Source organism: Pteropus alecto, unplaced genomic scaffold (genome assembly GCF_000325575.1).
Source record: "Pteropus alecto unplaced genomic scaffold, ASM32557v1 scaffold20, whole genome shotgun sequence".
Classification (NCBI taxonomy): domain Eukaryota; kingdom Metazoa; phylum Chordata; class Mammalia; order Chiroptera; family Pteropodidae; genus Pteropus; species Pteropus alecto.
In genome coordinates, this window is record NW_006436298.1 from 15793985 (window position 1) to 15811040 (window position 17056).

Consider the following 17056-nt stretch of genomic DNA (forward strand, 5'->3'; position numbering starts at 1 on the left):
GTGTGTACAACATAGAACAAAATGTAGAAGCACAACAAATGCCAAGCAGCCTCTGCCAGAAACATTTTGTTATTTATTAGAAACAAGCCCCCATTACAGAGTTGAAAGAAAGAAGACGAATGTCCAACACCTGGAATCAAGTGAAGGGCGGTATTAAAAAGTTTAATATCCTGTTTTTATGAAACCCTCCACATTATGGACAATGTAATAGTTTATAAGTAATTTGGGTACATTTGATGTGGCTTTTTGTTGTTTTGCAATCTGAGGCACTCCCACTCTCCTGAGACGCTATGCAGCTTGAGAAGGAGGGAGAAAACTAGAGGCAGGGTACAGAAGCATCCAGAATAGGAGTACTAAGTTCTCCTACTAGGCTTAAAGTTGCTGGCCTAATTTCTAGTAAATCATCTAACTACTGTTTCCAAACTCTGAATTTATATATTTTTAGGCATCTCCTTATTTTAAAACTATATAATATTCATTTTCTTTAACCAAGAACATTAATTTATACCCATGAGTAAAAGCAGTGATAATCTTTACAATATAAAACAAGTGATCAATTCGTGACCATTAAATGTTCAATTGTCTGTCTTTGGGTTAATTTAAGTATGGGTTTTAGACTCCTATTCATCACAAAACACGTTTGGGTCACTCCAAAATACACAGCAGCACTTAACAAACACTGGACGTACAACTTTTTATTAGTGACTTGTCTAATCCACTCTTTGAAATTATTTTTCTAGCTAAACAGAATATATCAGAGGCTACAACCATCGAGCCGAATATCCTTGCAGAAACTGCATCAGACAGTTTATCCAAAGAACTGCAAATGGTACCTGACAGAACTACACCAATCATCCCTGTAATCACTGACTTACCTGTTATTACAACAAAGTTCCCTTCTGTGAGAAATATAATCAATTTTGAACAGAAATCCACAGTTCAGTCTCAAGCTGTCACACACAGATTAGCCACTGAATCACCCACACTTGCTAGGAGTACCAAGAAGCCTTGGGCTATGGACTATTACTCACCTTCTGTTTCAGGACAACTTGGAAAGCCAGATATATCTGAAATTCAGGAGGAAGTGCCCCAAAGTACAGCTGTCATCTCCCATCATACTACTGATTCACAGGGTGGCGTCATGGAAGATACACAAACACAAGAATCAATTATGCAAATTGAACAAATAGAAGTAGGTCCCTTGGTAACATCTATGGAAATCTCAAAGCATAGTCCTTCTAAGGAATTCTCTGTAACTGAAACACCATTTGTATCTACAACAATGACCCTGGAATCTAAAACTGAAAAGAAGACAGTAAGCACAATTTCTGAATTGGTGACTACAACCCGCTATGAATTCACCATGGGAGAAGATGATAGTGAAGACAGAACACTTACAGTTAGATCTGGTCAGAGCACCTTGGTCTTTAGCCAAATACCTGAAATCATTACAGTGTCAAAGACTTCAGAAGACACTACCCATACTCAACTAGATGATGTAGAATCAGTCTCAGTATCGACAACTGTCTCACCTGTAACTGTGCCTGACAATGACGGATCATCCATGGACAGCTCGGAAGAAAAACAAACTAATGGTAGGAAAACTGAAGATTTTTTTGGCCAATATGTATCCACCACATCTTTCCCATCACAGCATCATACGGAAGTAGAGTCGTTTCCTTATTCTGGTGATGAAAGATTAGTCAAGGGAATATCCACAATGATTTATCCCTCCTCACAAACGGAAAGGACACAAGGAAGAGAAAGAACAGAAACACTAAGACCAGAGATGAGAACAGATACTTATACTAATAATGAAATACGGGAAAAGATCACAAAAGATCCATTTACAGAAAAAATCGAGGAAGAAGTCTTCTCTGGAATGAAGTTCTCTACAGCTTCCTCAGAGCAAATTCATCTTACCGAATCTTCAGTGGAGATAACCAAATCTTTTGAATCCCCAGCAGTGACAACAACAAAACTAAGCATGGTGCCAACAAAGGCAAGAGATGTGGAGGACGACTTTACAACTCCAGTTGGATTAGAAAGAGATGGCTATCAAGATATCACAAAGGATGATGAGGATATTACAACCGTGCATTTCACCCATAGCACTTTAAATGTGGAGGTAGTCACTGTATCAAAATGGCCATGGGATGAAGATAATACAACTGCAAAGCCATTCACGTCCACAGAACATTCAGGCTCTCCAAAACTGCCCACTGCCTTACTCACCACTGTAGGAGTGAGTAGAAAGGATAAAGAAATACCAAGTTTCACTGAAGATGAAGGAGATGAATTTAGTCTTATCCCAGATAGTACTCAAAAGCCATTAGAGAAGTTTACTGAGGAAGACACAACAGACCATGAGAAATTCACAATTAGATTTCAGCCAACTACATCAATTGGCATTGCAGAAAAGTCAACTTTGAGAGATTCTACAACTGAAGAAAGAGTTCTACCTATCACAAGCACAACAGGTCAAGTCATTCATGCAACCATAGAAGGAAGTGCTTTAGATGAAGAAGATATGGATGTCTCTAAGCCCGTATCTACTGTCTCCCAATTTACACACACTTCAGATGTGGAAGGATCTGCATTTGTCAATTATAGTAGCACCCAAGAGCCTACTACTTATGTAAACACTTTCCATACCATTTCTCTTTCTATAATTCCCAAGACAGAATGGGGAGTGTCGGTATCTTCCATCCCATCACAAGGTGAAGTTCTAAGTGAACCCTCTCAAGACATACATGTCATTGGTCGGACTCACCTTGAAGCAACTATTTCTCCTGAAACTGTAAGAACAACAAAAGAAATTACACCGGGAAGAATTACAACTCAAGAAGAATTCCCTTGGGAAGAACAGACTCCAGAGAAACCAGTCCCTGCTCTCAGTTCTACAGCTGGCACAGCCAAGGAGGCAACACCACCTTTGGATGAACAAGAAAGTGATCGGTCGGCATATACTATCTCAGAAGACCAATTGGTGACAGATTCTGAGAGAGTCCCAGTTTTAGGAACAACTCCAAATGGAAAAATTGAGCCCAGTATGTTTTATCCACCTGCTGTTGTCACTGAGCCCAAAGCAAAAACAGATGAAGTGGTAACACTAACACCACGCACGGGGCCGAAAGTATCTTTAAGTCCAGGGCCCACACAAAAATATGAAAGAGAAGGTACCAGTCCAAGGGAAGTTGACAGACTTCACACAATTTCATCATTCAAGACATCCTCAGCATCCACTGAGAAACTGCCTTTCCTTGACAGGGAACCTGGTGAAGAAACAACCAGTGACATGGTAATCATTGCAGAATCAACATCTCATGTTCCTCCCACTACTGTTGATATTGTAGCCAAGGAAACAGAAACCGATATTGATAGAGAGTATTTCACAACTTCAAGTACTCCTTCTGCTACACAGCCAACAAGACCACCCACTGTGAAAGGCAAAGAGGCCTTCAGACCTCAGCCATTTTCTACTCCAGAACCCCCGACGGGGACCAAATCCTACTCTGACATAAATATTTTTATTATTGAGGTCAGAGAAAACAAGACAGGTAAGTCTTTGCTTTCTAGACATACCAGCCAAGGCAATCAGCATTTTATCTTGAAAATTACTTTTGGAAAAAAAAAAAAATCAACATGCCAAATGCTGCCATTAGAAGATAACTGGAGTGTGAAAAAATTCTGTGTTTTAGCGTCAATATTTGTACAAGAATTGGAAGAATGTGTTAAACAATTTGGAAGAATGTTAGATACGATTTTATTTTAAAAGTCATAAAAGCCCTGCTTTGTCATCTAATATAACCAAATCATCACATTACATCACTTCAGAACATGCACAACAAAATGTTTTAATTTCAATGTCTTTCCATGCATTACTACTCAAGTGTAGTACTAGACTGTGTTAACATTCCATTGGTCTTTAACTATTAACCTTCAGTACTTACATTGTGGACAGCTAAACTGTATTTCATATTCCTAGGCTTGACAGAGATCTAAAGGTTTATTTTGTTTTTTTCTCTTCCAGGAATTTGCAGGTTTATTATATGACTAATGGTGGGTAATAGGTCTGTCATTTAAACGTTATTTTCATGCAAGTTCAATGTGTATTTGAGCTGTTGTTTTGGGGTATTTTAACGAGGCTTTAAATATTTAGAACAAATACAGTCTAGCTCAGTTTTGGGAAATTCCATAATTCATTGTATCAAATATAATTTCAGAAGGCGGATATGTTAGCATTATGTCTGTTCCCTAAAGCCAGGCTATAATGTTATTTATTTTATGATCTAATTGTTTTATCTCTAGGAATATTTGCAATGTCTTTTATTTTGCACGAATATTTTATTTTTCTGGCAAAATGCTTAAAAGCTGTTTTCTTTTTTAAGATTAATAGTTGAAATTTTCATTATCAAATATAACTATTCCTTCCTAAAAGTCAGACCGCACCCTCTTTTTAATTTTGGTAAGCTGAGTTAAGAATATATAACTCATACAGTTCAATAGATCAATTCAGGTTTGTCTCTTTCCAATTTAGAAGTTCAGATAATTGATTTTTGTTAAGTTGCTATATGCTAGTTTTGATATGTGAATTAAATGAATAAATACTCATTTTTTTCTAGACATGGTTCTGAGAAGTTGGGCTAGAAGAATTTTTTAGCTGGTTTTCTCTTTTACTTTTGGGATATTTCCCTCAGGAAATCATTTTTCTTAAGAGTGATGTTATCCTCATTTGAGTGCTCAGGATTGTACCTGTTGGGAACAAACAGGTGACTCTGTTGTCAAGTTAGTTGCCTTGCAATACTGTAGGTGGAAACTTCGGCTTCAACTACCCAGAATTTTCTCAGTGTAAAAGCTCTTGTGGAAGAAGTGAGTAGCAGAGATGGTAACACATTCCCAGAATATTGAAGTTAATTTTCACTTTCCCATACAATTGAAAGAGGCCAGGATTGGAGCATTATTTTCCTGTTTCTCAGAGACCATAACATATTTCCTCTCTCTTCCATTCCTTTTCTGCCTCTTGGAACTGGAGTTGGAGAAAGATGAGTTGCCAAGCAGTGGGAATGAGGGTTGCCGTTAGTAGGGTTGGAAGAGTGACAAGAAGGTACTACTATAAAAAGCAAGAAGTGAAGAGAAGCAAAAAGGAATTACTACTCACACTTAATTTGAGAATTAAAATGTTATTTGAGTGAATAACTATGCAGCAGTTTTTCTGAATTTATTCTTTCGTTAGTATAGATACTAAATTGAATCAAGTGATCTAGAAAACAGTAAAAAGTGTTCTGCATTTAAAAACTCTTCTAAATGGTAAACTGTGTGTTAAGGTTAGATTTATCAAATTACAAAATGGGAAAGTGAAACTTGATCTCCCTGAAAGAGCTGGCAGTGATTGCGGAGGGCGGGGCGGTGGGGGGCCCAACTAAGTTTATAAATGGTTACTCAGAATGGAGGGTCTTAGTAACCTAACCCAGAAACCATTTATACAAAGGTGCATATTTATAATTTGAGTTGTGAACTTAATTCAGCTGAATTTGCGAGACATGACTAGGTGTTTCCCCTTCTTTCTTCCACTTTTAAAATATGAGACCATGATTTGTCTTTGAACTAACTTTTAATCAGCATTGATAACAATAGGTCAGAAAACTCTGTGGACAGGGCATACTTCGCTAGCTCCTTCAGGACAGGATTCCAGTGTGTGTGTGGGGGTGGGGTGGGGAGGGGGAGCCTGTATCTGTCTAGCTTTCTCTCCATTCTTCTCTCTCTCTCCTGTCTATCATTTTCTTTTGCTTTATATGAGCCATTCTCCTTATGACTAAAAGCATAATATTTATCTTAACAAAACAGTGAGGTTTGCTCAGATCCAACTGCTTACTTTTACTTATTTTATTTGTTTCCTATAAGAAATTTAGTTTTTCAAGCATTTTGAACTTTAGCAAGGGAAAACTCTACAGCAGCTGTTAAATTAATGAGTTCTAAGGCAGGTGTACATTAATAAAAAAAATACATCTATGCCTGAAAAACCAACCTTTTTATGTATCAAGGCACATTTTTCCAGACTGGAAAATCCTTGGTACATGTATGAACTTGTATAAATTTAAGCACAAACATAGAATTGACCTCTACACATACTGAATATACAAGTAAGCAAAAATACCACCCATGCTACACTAAACCAAGGCATTCATAATTTTTTTGCTGCACTCAGCAAGTTATATAAATCTTGATTTTTTTTCTTTTTTTCTTTTTTACTGCTATGAAACAAAACATGCTACTCAGAACACGTTTATGTTATATTTACTTAAATGGATCTTAATAGTAACTTAGGGTGCTGTTGCTAGAGGGTAACTATAGTTAGCAGTTAAAAAAATCTGAAGGAACTTTTCAGCTCATAAAAGTTTTATGAGCTGAAAAATGCTATGGGGTGTGTTTAACAGTGGTTCAGGGTATACTGAAAACATGACTCCTGTCTATTTCAGGAGTAATTTGCACACCTGCATTTTGAAAAATTATTAAAAGGTTTTCTTTGTGAACATGCATGAAGTCTATAGGATTTAAAGGTATATAAAGAGTTTCTTCAATTCTGGGTTTCTTTTTTTTTTAAAAAAGAATATCTTTTCTCTGAATCATCTGAAATGTCACAGGTTAGTGTGGCAAAACTGAATTTTTTAAAAAACTGATACACGGTATCTTTAAATAAAATAATAATTTGGAAATACGCAAACATAATTGTGTAAATGGTTATAGTTTTAACCTTAAAATAAGTGGCTTATTCGTTTTTTAAAAAACAAGTTCATAAATACTACACACTATTTTTCAGGCCAGCTTAATGTTATTTGTCTTGTCAAGTGTTCTTTTATAATTTATATCTATCTAAATCTGAGTGTAAGGCAAGCATATAGCCAATATTAAATTAAAATGATATAAATATTAAGATATTTATAAAATTATTAATGTAATGATATTAAAGACAAGTGCGATGTTGAGTGAGATTATTTTGGCCTCTAAATTAGAATTTATTTTGCTCGGTTTCCTTATTGAAAATTATGGTACCTTATTGCTTACATCATTCAGAAATAACCCTCATGTGATTAATTCCATCCTCACTTTTGTTTGTATATTCAAGAAATGTACATAAAGCTAAAGACTTATTTTATAAATATGATAGTGTCGAGGAGAGGTAAAGAAGAAAGAACATTGGCTGTGAAAACAGGAGCTTTCTGGGCATATGCCAATATTTGATTGTACAGTCATTTTTTTAAAAGGTAATGTTTGTACAAGATAGTTCCATATAATTTTTAATCGCATATTTTTGATCCTTATAGAATTTATTCTGTGGAAAAATACTTTCATGTTTTTTATTATAAAATCAGACTCTTTCAAAGTCTTATTCGGGACCTTCATATTTTGAGTAGATAACAGTGGCTGTTCTGGTTAATGTTTGAGAGGGGAGACAGGAGCCCTACTTCTTTGAAACCTCCCCCTTATGCCCTGTGGTAGTTTCTAATGTAACGGTACCTCAGAACAGCTAGAAAGATAATGATATTATCTAGATAACTCAAAGCAGAAACAATTACTCATTCTTGAGTATATTGCTTTTTATAAAGTAAAAACATTTTTTAAATTGGTCTGATTATCAATACTTTCACTATAATGATACACATTTATTAACATTTATCTTTGAATAATTTTGTATAATGCTGAATAAAGCAAATTAAGCAAATCTAGCTTCAACCATATTGATGCCTTGTGTAATTAAGATAATATCCAGTTACATTTCAGAATATCACATGTATGTGCAGCACGTTTTACATATATTAGCATGTTTCAACCTTAGAGAAAATTTGTGAGACAACTAGGGAAAGTATTGCAGATAAGCAAACGGCGGCACACTGGGTCTAACACTGCTGGCACTGAGTGTAACAGTCTTGGCACTCCTTGGAGCATTTTTGCAGTGAGGCGATTCTCTCGCCTGATGAACTCACAGGAGTGATGACCCCCTACTGGCTCAGGTGCTGACCTGTCATCAATTCCTGAAAGAGCATAGACTCTGGAAAAACTGGCTTCTCATTGGCATTCTATTGAATTGTTAAGAGTAGACGACTTAGGTTTAGTTTGCTGCTACTGTGGGGTACTGTGCATGCTATTCAGAGACCTGCCATAGCAAGAGAACAGCATGCTGAAATCGGTAGCCCTGTTTGTGGGCTGCTTCCTTTCTGCAAAATTTTGGAGCACATGCCAGAAAGTTGATGGGGCTGGTGCTTGCACACTTGAGTGGTTCCCTTCGCTGAGCTCCAGCTGTGGCTCCCTGCCAGAGAAGCACATTTTTTTGCAGAGCATTAGGTTGGCTTCCCCACCACCCTTCTTGGCCGTCCCTAAGTCTAGAAAAGGATCAAGTTTCTCTTCTGTTATTCAAATAATGAAACAGGAAGAGACTGTCTATCTTCCCTTCATTTCCACGGAATAAAGAAAAGAACTGGCCTTAATATTTTTAAATTATTAATGTGCTTAACAATGCACTACAGACCAAAGTTTACCTTTTTAAAAAGCCCTTCTACATAAAATCTTTTGTATATATAACACAAACATGCACATATGACTTACATATAATCTCAAATTTTAAAATGCTCTATGAATGTTTTATTCATTTAAGAAATTGAAATTGTTTTCTTCACAGGTTGAGGTTCAATAATTAAAGACATGTTCCGTAGATAGCCAAAAGGAACTTTGTTATCCTCTTCCTAACATGAACATATATACCTATTTTTCTTCTGAAAATGACATTTGCAATTACAACTTATTATTATCAAAACTGCTGTGGGCAGGGGGCAGGTTATCTAAAGACAAATACCACTTAGCTACCATTGGCAGTGACCTTGAGAGAAAGGCTCACATTGTCTTCCAGCAGAATTCAGTCAATCAAAGATTATCTTCAAGTAAAGCTACAGATATTAAAAGGGCACAAAATAAACATAAACCATGGACCCTGCTCCCAAGGACTTTAAATGCATTTTGGAGAACCAATATCAATACGATCAAATATAATTGCAGAATAGAAACATATAATTACACACAAAGTAATGTGATACTAGCTGTGAATGGTAGATGAGGTCAGTAAAGGAAGGAATCAATGACAGCAGGGAAGTCAGCAAAGATTTCATGAGAAAGAAGACTTAAATTGGTCCTTGTTGGAGGGTAGACCAAAACAAATGAACGGGGACAAGTTTTTAGGTTAGTGCTTCCCAACTTAAGGGCAAAAGTTAAGCTAAGGAGGCCCAAGTATAACCAGGCATTTTATTGAATGACAGAGAGGGTATGGCCTGCTTCAGAGATGAATACCTTCTTAGGATTCACCAGGAAACTTATGCAGGTTTCTAGAAATCAAACGTATTCAGCCAACTTCTTCAGGAGGGAGTGTTCTCACACTGCTTTTCTGTTCTTCAGTGATTCGTACTTTTTGATAAAGATAGCATCTTCTGTAGGTTAAGTACATTTAGCTTTTCAAGATGTAGTCCCATGAAGTGTCATGGTTCACAGTCACACAGTGGTAGAGTTAAATAAAACGACTTTGTAAAGAGTGGGCAGCATACTCTAAAAGATGATTTATAAGTTTATGATATCTTGATTCAAGTGAACTTTGAATCAGTAGTATTATAGAAGGAGATGCTATAAGTTGGAGAATCAAGAATCAGTCTCTCTTTTGCTTATCTGCAATGGAGACCCAAGAATTTCTTGATTTCTTTGTCAGTTTTTTTTTTTTGTTTTTGTTTTTTTGCCAGTACAATGGATGTCATAGCTATTATGGTGTAGAAAGAATAATGTTTTCTAAACTTTGATCCATACTCTTTTTCCAAATCACAAGGATTATGAAACAAGAAAGACGATCACATGTATACGTATGTGTATGTTCATACACATATATACATAAACACACATATATGTATACACTCCTATACATATAATATACGAATCTATTTTTCTCACTTATTCAACAAATAATCAAATAATTACCATGCACTGGTTTCTACACTAGAACTTGATTTTTGAAGCACACTCTGTGTGATATTCTAAATGAAATGGATAGGTAGTCGATTTGCTCCATAGGATACAGAAGAGGTGGTTGATGTAGTGGAAAGAGCCTTTGGAAACAGATCATTGTCAAACTTGTTATTTGTGATCTGTTTGACCTTGAATAAACTCCTTATTCTCGATAGGCCTCAGTTGTTATAACATTAAAAATATATAATAATACCACAAACTCACCAAATTGCTTAAAGGAGAAAGAGATCTCTTTAAGGGCTTGCCATTCTCTCTGATAGACATGTCACACATTTAATACTCCATGACAACAAATAACCGAGCACAGTGCCTGGCACATGGGAACAACTTAGTATAAATTAATCCCCTCTCAGCTTTAGGAATTATTTTATTCTGAACTTCTAACTATAGGGAAATTTAAATTATTTTGTACTAAACAGGTAAAAATCGAATTATCTTAAAATTCAAGATGATTTATACCATGGGGAGCCATATATAATTTTACTTATAGTATCTGCTTGACTGCAAGTGCTTGTTAAAATTTTAATCCTCTATGGATTGTATTTTTCGAGGGGTAATGCCATTTTGGGTACAGATCAGAAGCAGCTGCAGCCCTTATTTAACATTCAAATACAGTATTGATTCTACAGTACCTACATGCAGGATTCATTAGCTTTCTGCTCTTTCATGTGTGAAAATTTGATTTATGATTTTGATTACTACCAATTCCCCCATTCCCCCCCTCCCCAGAGAAAAAGAGTTTTTTCTAAATTCTTTATAAATTTTTCCAGATATTAGGCCTAACCTCTTCTTGCATATTCACAGGCTACATGGTCATTTTCTGCTGTCTTTTGTTGTTGTCAAGAACCCCTCCCCCACCCTCACCCTCCCAGTTCTCTACACAGGGATTACATTCTTTATTAATACCTCTTAGATCATTCATTTGTGCAATGAATAAAAAATATTCGCGAGCCCAGACAGTGTTCAGTACTTTGGGGTATGGGGGAGAGAGTAGCCAAGGGGAGAGACGTTAATGGCGAGAGGAGCAATAGGAATAATGGAAAAGAAAAATGTTCTCTTAGATTTCATTTTAATGAGATAAAGCTGAGAATTCTATGTTTTAAAGAAGGCATTGCCTATTTTTATCAGTTTACAAAACATTACACCTCAGTGAAGCTAGTTTGTCAGGTATAAAAAGAAGAGTTGGTAATTCAGTGGCTTCATTGACAATGATTTCAAGAATGGCCCCACTTGGGGGCAGTAGGGATGGTGATATGTTTTGGTAAAAACTGTAGTATATATTTTTTTCATTTGTATAAAAGTACTTTCCATTTTTTTACAACATTATTGAAGCTATGTAAATGTAAAGAAAGCAAATGTAAAATATTCTTTCGCCCTTAGGGCATCATGTGGACAACTGAGAACGTACTTTATAGCATTAAAAATTGGTATTCCTTAGAGAGATATACCAGTGTTTAGACTTTTAAGTATGAATCTGGAGGGAAATACCTATCGATTAGCAGGAAGGCTATCATTATTCTTAAATAGAGTAATTTGATTCTTTGGAGGAAAATAAATTATAGTGAATATTCTAAATATTTGCTAGAATTACCATGATAATGTATAAAATATAAAATGTTTCTCCATAAATTAAAGTCTAAATAAATTTTTAAACTGGAAAAAAAAGTCTCTGGGATGAGAGGAAAAGTTTAATTATAGTTTAACATCTATGTCTATGAAAAATTTACATATTTTGTCATAGTATTATACCTAGACTTGCTTTTGCACATGTGCAGTCAGTAAGCTCCACCTTGACTGGCTTCTAATGACTTCGTCTTTTGGCTTTGTACCACAGTATTCCTGGTTTTTCACAGAGTAATTTAGTTGTTTTGGCCATATGATGTGTATACTGGGTTTCTGAAAGTTTTGGTTTTTTCTAAGTTGAGAAAGGGAAAAGTAAATATAATGTATACTTCTGTAGAGTATAATAGAATATAGTATAAATATTATTTTTCACTATGTTGCAATCTTACCTTGCTCTGCTCTTTAGGGGAGCCCTTTTACTATCTGAAGATAAACCATTCTCTATCAATCTCTTCACACTCACCCCCAGGAAATATTTTAGAGGTTTGTTGAAACAAAATCAATCAGTCAAGCTACTCTGTCTGGGAAAAAAAAAATACTGTAATCTATAGCTTAGTTGGGAAGGCAACTCGAAATAATTAGTAAGCAAAAGAGTATATAATAAAGGAAATTGCTTGCTTTAGTAAAAAGAAAAATAGCAGTAATATGAAGTAAGTTAATATAAGAAGGATCTTTAGCAGGTAAAGTCTCAGAATCAACCAACCTGTTTACCTGGGAGGGCCCAGAGCTTCACCAACCAGGCACCAAACAGCCAGCTAACCAACCATGACGTGATTCCATGCTAACGTTTGAAAAACACCAGGAAATCACAGTGCGTAAATATTGTTCGCACTGCTTCTCAACCCTGGCTGTATCTTAGAATCACCAGGGAGCCTCCAAACAACAACAACAACAACAGCAACAACAACAACAACAACAGCAACAACAAAACCCCTACCCCATCCCCCATCAGACAGCTTGAATCTGAACTTTTAGTGGTTGGCTCAGGCATTTGTATTTTTTGTTGGGTTCTTCTCTTAAATTTGCTTCATTTATTTAATTTTTATTAGTAGTAGCTGTATTTTTTAATGCAGCCCATGTGATTTGGAAGCACAGAGAGGGCTGAACACTCCTAGTAAATTAAAGGACCTGCAGACAACTGGCTGAAATACAGACATGCTTGGGGAAAGGGCTGCTTCAAGCCTCTGACAGTTTAAGCTGTACTTTACCAGTTTCCAAGAGGAAAAAATTATGTCTGATTCCATCTCCCTTGAGTGAAATGGAGGTCTCTGATCACACTTTAGGAAGTGTAACTTTTGTCACAAATGTTAAACAACATCAGTGAGGAAGAAAATAGAATTAAATATAATTGAAACATATGTTTTTTAAAAGTTTCCGGAATAATTGACTCAGAAGAGATACTGAAGGATGGAGAATATATTTCGAATTACTCAGAACTGCATACTTAACTTGGCTGTATACATCCATGTTACCTTTTCTCTATCAACATGAAAAGTTAAAGGAAATATGTATGCTTATGGTTTAAGGATTCTTTTGGCTATACTGCCAAAACGAGTTTGTTCATTACACATTTACATTTGAAAATACCAGTGATTACTGCCTTAATATATAAGCCTGTATGGAATGCTAGATTTGAAAAGAAAATGAATGATTAAAAAAATATTGAGACTGCACCTGCACATTTAGATTACCTGGATTTTTATAACCATAAGAGTCTTTAGTATTTGAGTTATCTGTATGGTACTTCAGTTTTATCTCAGAATTTGAGCTGTTATTGCAGCCAAAGAACAATTTCTTCAGTCTAAAATGCAAATCTTTCAAAGGAAGTATCAAAGTAGTAGAATGTAAACTTTTTCATTCTTGATGATAACTGTAGACATTCTTTTAACTAAATTCCCAAAAGAAGGGCTAAGTAGCCAGAGTATGAAGAACATTGTGTTTAAAGGATCCCTTCCCATTAATTATGAAATATAGAACTTAGTAAGGTAGTGAAATAAAAATATAAAACAACTAGGGAATTTATAAGTAAGAAACAATATGACATAAATCCTATAGCATAAGATACAACCAGCTTGGGCTGAGGCATTTTAGAGAAGATATGTTAGAGAACTGAGGGCTTCAGCTGGATCATTCATAAATGTATAGGTGAAGTTCAAAGGAGAATTTATAAAGCATTCCAAATTGGAGGCAGGATGGTTCTTCTTGAGCAGAAGTCTGAGATGAGAATGAGGATATCGAGATAGTGACCTAAAGCTGCTGGTCTCCAGTGCAGAGAAGCAAAGAATGACAACAGAGAACTGGGAAAAAAAAAAAAAAAGGGTAAATGTGGGGTTGTTTGAATATTCTTTTGAAGAGTTAATCAGAAACTATTACTGACTTTTGAAGAAAGAAGTGGTGTAATTAAAAATAAAATGGTGTTTGGTATACTTTAGCTTAATAGCTACAATTTGAAGAGGCATTTGTTTTACTTTAGTCAAAGCATTTAAATTTTTTAAATCTATAAATCTGATCAAAGCATTTTTCCGGCGTTAAGTTATAAGGTCATCTATCATCTCTCTCTCTCTCTCTCTCTCTCTCATGTATCTAAATAGGCTTTTGACAATGTTAGAAAACTAGAGTGAAAAAGACAATAGAAGTAGTGCCCTATGGTTGGTTTTTGTTTATTTGTTCTACTTTTAAAGAAATGTTTGGAAACCAAATAACCTGGCTTACTTCTCTTTCATTTAGCTCTGTATCTTATTGTTCAGAAATGTTTGAAAGTCCCAAAAGTACTGATTATGCTCTTCCACAAAGCTTTTACTCTTTAAAAATTGGAGGTTATGAAGTCCTTTGGGCCTATTCTATAAGCAAGAGGAGCCCACTCTCAATGATCTCTTCTTAAGCACACTTAGACCAGCTGACTATATCTTTCCCCTTCACAGAATAGCATTATTAGAGGATTATCTGAAGTTGGGAAAAGAGATGATTCCCATTTATCATCCTCATAACATGTCTGCCTCATAAAAGTGAGGTCATCAGAAACACTTACACTGTCTATACATATATATTACTCTCTCTGGGTGTAAAATTCATGAATTGAGAAATATTGAGCTTCTTGATCAGCAAGAGGGGACTGTCAGTTTAAGATAACATGCTTGGGTGGTGCACCAAATGAACCTCAGCTAGCAGAGCTAATAGAGAGAGATGGGTCACTGAATCCAATATTGATCTCCCAACCTTTAGTTCAATCTCTCTCATTTCTAGGGAGATTGAGTACTGATGTAAGTATCATGATTTTCAATTATTAAGGTAATTAAGACTACAAAACTATTGGACAAGATTTGGGGAAGGCATTTATATCCTAATTACTAATGTCAATTTTTTTTTTAACGTCCTTAGTTGGCATCATTTTTAATATCTCAAATTTTGAAAATGTCGAGGAATTTAGGATGAGATAATCTGTTTGAAATTCACATTAGACAGTTTTCTTTGCTTCATAAGGTGTCAGTTAGCATTTTATTTTAAGTAAGAACATATCAAAGATGAATAAAATTGAAGCATTTGTTTCTCACTAATTATTGAATCTACAGCTATCTATTAGAAAACCTAAACATCTTAAATAACTTCAAGTTTTCTCTACTTAAATTCTGTTTATTGTATTTTTAAAATAAGGAAACAAAATCTTTTTTGTTGCTCATTAAAATAAAATCCATTTTAATAAAGAAATATGATACTAACATAATTCTGCTGAGTAGATTGGTAAATGCTTACATTTAATTAAAAGCTCTTAAACTTAAATTGTAAAATTCCGTAAAGAGAACATGAACTTGAGCCAGCTGCCTATGCATCTTAGCAACTGTTTTGTGTCTGCTAACAGTATGACTGGAAGACTTGTGCTATGTCTACAAAACTCTGCCATGAAGTACTTAAAAATACTTGGTGAATAATTTGAGGTCAGCTGGCAATAAAGCTTTGTGTGAAATGCCACTAAAAAAAATCTATTAACTATGGTACCAGTATATTCAAGTCAAGCTGTTAAAATACATTCATATAAACATAGAAAAGATTATACATACACTGCGTAGAGTTCTGTGGTTTGACTCTTGAAATCCAAATAAAAGTTATATTAGCCTTAGAATAAAATTCTAAAATAGAGCAGTGTTTTATAAGGACTCGTTCATCCAAGAGGTGGAAACATTAATTATTCCATCAGGTTGCACCGTTAGTACAAAATAGAGCAGATCATGATTTTGGAATCAGATATCTGTTTTCACCATAATACAGGTGCCCCCACCCCCACCCCATCCCCTGCCTCACCCTACAAAGACACTTTTTTAGTTTGCAATAATTATAGCTTTTGCAACTGTCTGATAACAGTGTGGTGATAAGAAAGAAGGGGGATGAAATTATTTCAACAACTGATTAAACAAAGGTGAGCTTAATTAATTAAGATAATGCTGTTTAAAACGATTCTCTGTTTTCTACTATTCTGAAGGCTAGTGAGATCAGATACTTGGAAAGCAGGTGGAAAATGAATTATATTTTAAATGTAATGATTGGTACATTGGCAATGTGTAAACTCAAAATGTTTCCTTTTAAAATAAGGAGAAAAGAGTTTAGTAAGGCCATTTCTCTAACCTGTTGGCAAGAGCATTTGTTCCTGAGACAGTAAGAAAGAGCAAGAGAGAGGGAGAGACTTGGAAGATACCCTTGGAGGTCTTAGGTCTCCATAAAGTTGGTAGGCAGGTGTCTGCTATACAGTCAGATACATAATAGATGCTCAGTAAATTTTGTGCAATAAATTGGCCTTTGAGGAGATAATAAAATTGGATGACATGCATGATTGTGGTAGTGAATTAAATTTTGTGTGCAAACACCAGTATGAAGCCAATCTGTGTCTGAAGTATTTGCAAAGGCCATTTCTCTGCTATGGTTGTATTGCTGTGATTGAAATACTGTGATATTTATTTTGATGAGAAAATGGAATACTGTACCTAACAATTGAATCATTTGGTGAAATAGTCTAATATGATGGTCTAAAGTGCTAAGGGAAGTCCTCATGGATTTATGAGTAATAAGAAATGTTAGAGCTCCTTATCCAAGTGGAAAATGGACACAAAGAATGTTATACTTTGTTCATTGGAGCTAAAATTAGAAGATATAAAGTGAATTCCAGGGTTTTTATTTAATGAAATTGAGTAGACTAAATAAAAGTGATAGCCAATGAAATTATTATATAAGTTGATTCTCAATTAAAGTTCTTTCTTTTCTGGAAAAACATTTTATTTTTAAATTATTCATTTTTTTTATAAAATATTTAGGTGAACATCATGACGTGTCAGTTCCTTTGGCATGTTGACATTTGACACAATGACAACCTAGTGTCTTCTCTCTC

The 17056-nt window shown here is 35.2% G+C and overlaps 1 protein-coding gene across 2 annotated transcripts in view; it reads left to right on the forward strand.

The window, feature by feature from the left end:
- VCAN (versican) overlaps positions 1-17056 on the forward strand; it is a 104239-nt gene that overhangs the window by 43328 nt on the left and 43855 nt on the right. Inside the window, exon 8 of one of the 2 annotated variants that reach the window (XM_025047872.1) lies at positions 741-3560. The exons of the other annotated variant lie outside the window; for it this stretch is intronic. Coding sequence (XP_024903640.1) covers positions 741-3560 — 2820 coding nt within the window. The remainder of the gene's footprint in view (positions 1-740; positions 3561-17056) is intronic. 2 annotated transcript variants of the gene reach the window in all.